Consider the following 2,455-nt stretch of genomic DNA (forward strand, 5'->3'; position numbering starts at 1 on the left):
CAAAATGAAGGGCAGCATCCAGGGGGGTTGGTTAAGGACCACGTCCCCAGTGGGACAGGGACAGGCAGCAGCTCTGAGATGTCCAGGGGACTCAAGGGGACTTTGCAGGACTGATTCAGGCAGGGAGCAGAGCAAACAGGGCTGGCAGGAAGGGAGGGGGGTGCAGCCCTCACCCCCACAGCAGCCCAAAGCCTGAGGGGGACACACAAGGCATCGGGGGGACCTGTCCTGGGGACACAGGGGGACGCTCTGGCAGCTGCAAACACCCAAACCCAGAGGCAACGAGCGACTTGGAGCATCCCGTGGGTGAGGAGGGAGATGGAGGGTCCACTTGGCACCCAGCCCCAGCCACCTCCTCACCCTTGAGGTCCGTCAGCGTTTCCCCCAGCTGCTTGAGCACCACCGCCTTCTCCTCCAGCTCCTGCACAGGGATCAGCCGGTGGTTGTGGGCCAGGTCCTTCTGGATCTTCTCCACCGACTTCTCCAGGTCACTGTGGGCACAGAGGGCAGAGCAGGGGGGTCATTGCTGCTCGGGGACACTGGTGACCCCAAGGGGTGGCCAGTTCAGGAGAAGACCCCTCCATGCTGGGCGTGTGGTCAAGGATGTGACCCGGCACCATAGATCAGAGCTGCTGATTTACACCCATGGAGGACCTGGCCCATGGAGGTCAGGGTGAAAGGACCCCCTCCCCAGTGTCATGCCCAGTCCCACCACCAGCCCCGTCTCACTTGAGCTGCTGGGTGATGAGCTCCTCCTCGTTGAGGTACCGGAGCCGTTCCTCCTCCACCAAGCTGCGCTGGCGCTGCAGGGGGTCCTCGTGCTTGCGCATGGTGTCCGTCACCCGCACGCTGATCTCCGTCTCCGTCCGGCGCAGCATCGTCTTCACCGTCTCCTGGTTCTGCAGCTGCGGGGGGCGAGGAGGAGGAAGGAGGGGGGGCTTCAGGCTGGGCAAGATCCCCCCTCAATGGGGACCAGCGTGGGGACAGCTCTGAGCTCCAACGTCCAGCCCCATGCGAGGTGACCAGGAAAAGGGGACTTTTCCTGATCCAGGGTTGGAGCCACCCCAGTAAGAGATGGGATGGGGTTTTCCCAGTAAGAGATGGGATGGGATGGGGTTGTCCCAGTAAGAGATGGGATGGGATGGGATGGGATGGGATGGGATGGGGTTTTCCCGGTAAGAGGTGGAATGGGATGGGATGGGTTTTTTCCAGTAAGAGATGGGATGGGATGGGATGGGATGGGGTTTTTCCAGTAAGAGATGGGATGGGATGGGATGGGGTTTTTCCAGGAAGAGATGGGATGGGATGGGGTTTTCCCCGTAAGAGCTGGGTTGGGATGGGATTGGGTTTCTCCCCACCCTCCAGGGTACCCACCTGGAGCTTCTTGAGCTGCTGGAGCTGGTTGCGGAGGTCGCTGGCGTTCTGCTGCAGGTCGTGGAGGTGCAGCTGCATGTGCAGGCGGGTGATGGCCGTGGGCTGCCCCGCCGGCGTGCTGGTGGCCGAGGGTGGCGGTGGCGCAGGCACCGGTGTCCCCATGCCACTGCGGCTGGTGGCTGCGGGGAGGGGCAGACAGAGGCTGTTGAGGGAAGATCCCCCCACCCTGGAAGGGGCTGCAGACCCTGCTCCACCACTTTCCCAGGAAAACCCACCCTGGGCTTCCTACTGGGTGGGCTACCCACCACCCCACGCTGGCTTTGAGGAGATGCCACCCCAGAGCTGCCCCGTAGACATTGGAATGGGCTCAGCCCTTGGAATGGGCTGCCCAGGGAGGTGGTTGAGGCACCATCCCTGGAGGTGTTCAAAAGACAGGTTGATGTAGTGCTGGGAGGTATGGTTTGGTGATGATGCTCCTTGTTTGTTGTGTGGGTGACTATTTTTGTCAGAGTTAGGTTGACGGTTGGACAAGATGATCTTTAAGGTCCCTTCCAACCTAGAAGATTCTGTGATTCTGTAGCAGGACCCAGGGGGTCCCTCTGGTTGCCAGCACGTGGTGAGGGGTGCAGAGTCCCCAATCCTGCGCCCACCCTGGGACCCCCAGAAGCTGTGGGCAGAGGTGGGGGGTTGCTGTGGGGTGAGGGGCTGACTCCACAGTCACTTACACGCTGATGGGGGGGTCCCACCGTTGGTGGCTTCGGTCTTCTCGCTGCAATGGAAGAGAGGAAGGGGGTGAGTGTGGCCCAGGCACCTCCCGGGGGTGAGCGTGGACCAGCACCTCTTGGTCCCCCCCGGGATCAGGGGTCTGCAGGGGCACGGTGGGGGCTGGCGTCCCCCGGGAAGGGGTGGGGGGACACAGGATTCCTTACCTGGGGGTCTCAGCCTCGGAGCCGCGGAGCAGCGCGCTCTGCACCAGCCCCGTCAGGCTGGCGATCTGCTTCTCCATCGCCTCCATCCGCTCCCTGCCCGGGGGGAGGGAGAGGAGAGGGGTGAGGAACCAGCTCAGGTTTATCCCATCCCC

General features: G+C 62.7%; 1 protein-coding gene across 1 annotated transcript in view; it reads right to left on the bottom strand.

Moving 5' to 3' along the window:
* Window positions 1–2,455, bottom strand: part of SRCIN1 (SRC kinase signaling inhibitor 1) — a 104,045-nt gene that overhangs the window by 25,305 nt on the left and 76,285 nt on the right. The window contains exons 10-13 of the mRNA XM_014958940.1: window positions 2,100–2,143; window positions 1,375–1,553; window positions 730–905; window positions 353–491 (exon numbers count right to left, since the gene is read on the bottom strand). Of these exons, the coding sequence (XP_014814426.1) occupies window positions 353–491; window positions 730–905; window positions 1,375–1,553; window positions 2,100–2,143 (538 nt within the window). The remainder of the gene's footprint in view (window positions 1–352; window positions 492–729; window positions 906–1,374; window positions 1,554–2,099; window positions 2,144–2,455) is intronic.

This window comes from Calidris pugnax, unplaced genomic scaffold, assembly GCF_001431845.1.
Source record: "Calidris pugnax isolate Ruff unplaced genomic scaffold, ASM143184v1 scaffold335, whole genome shotgun sequence".
NCBI lineage: Eukaryota > Metazoa > Chordata > Aves > Charadriiformes > Scolopacidae > Calidris > Calidris pugnax.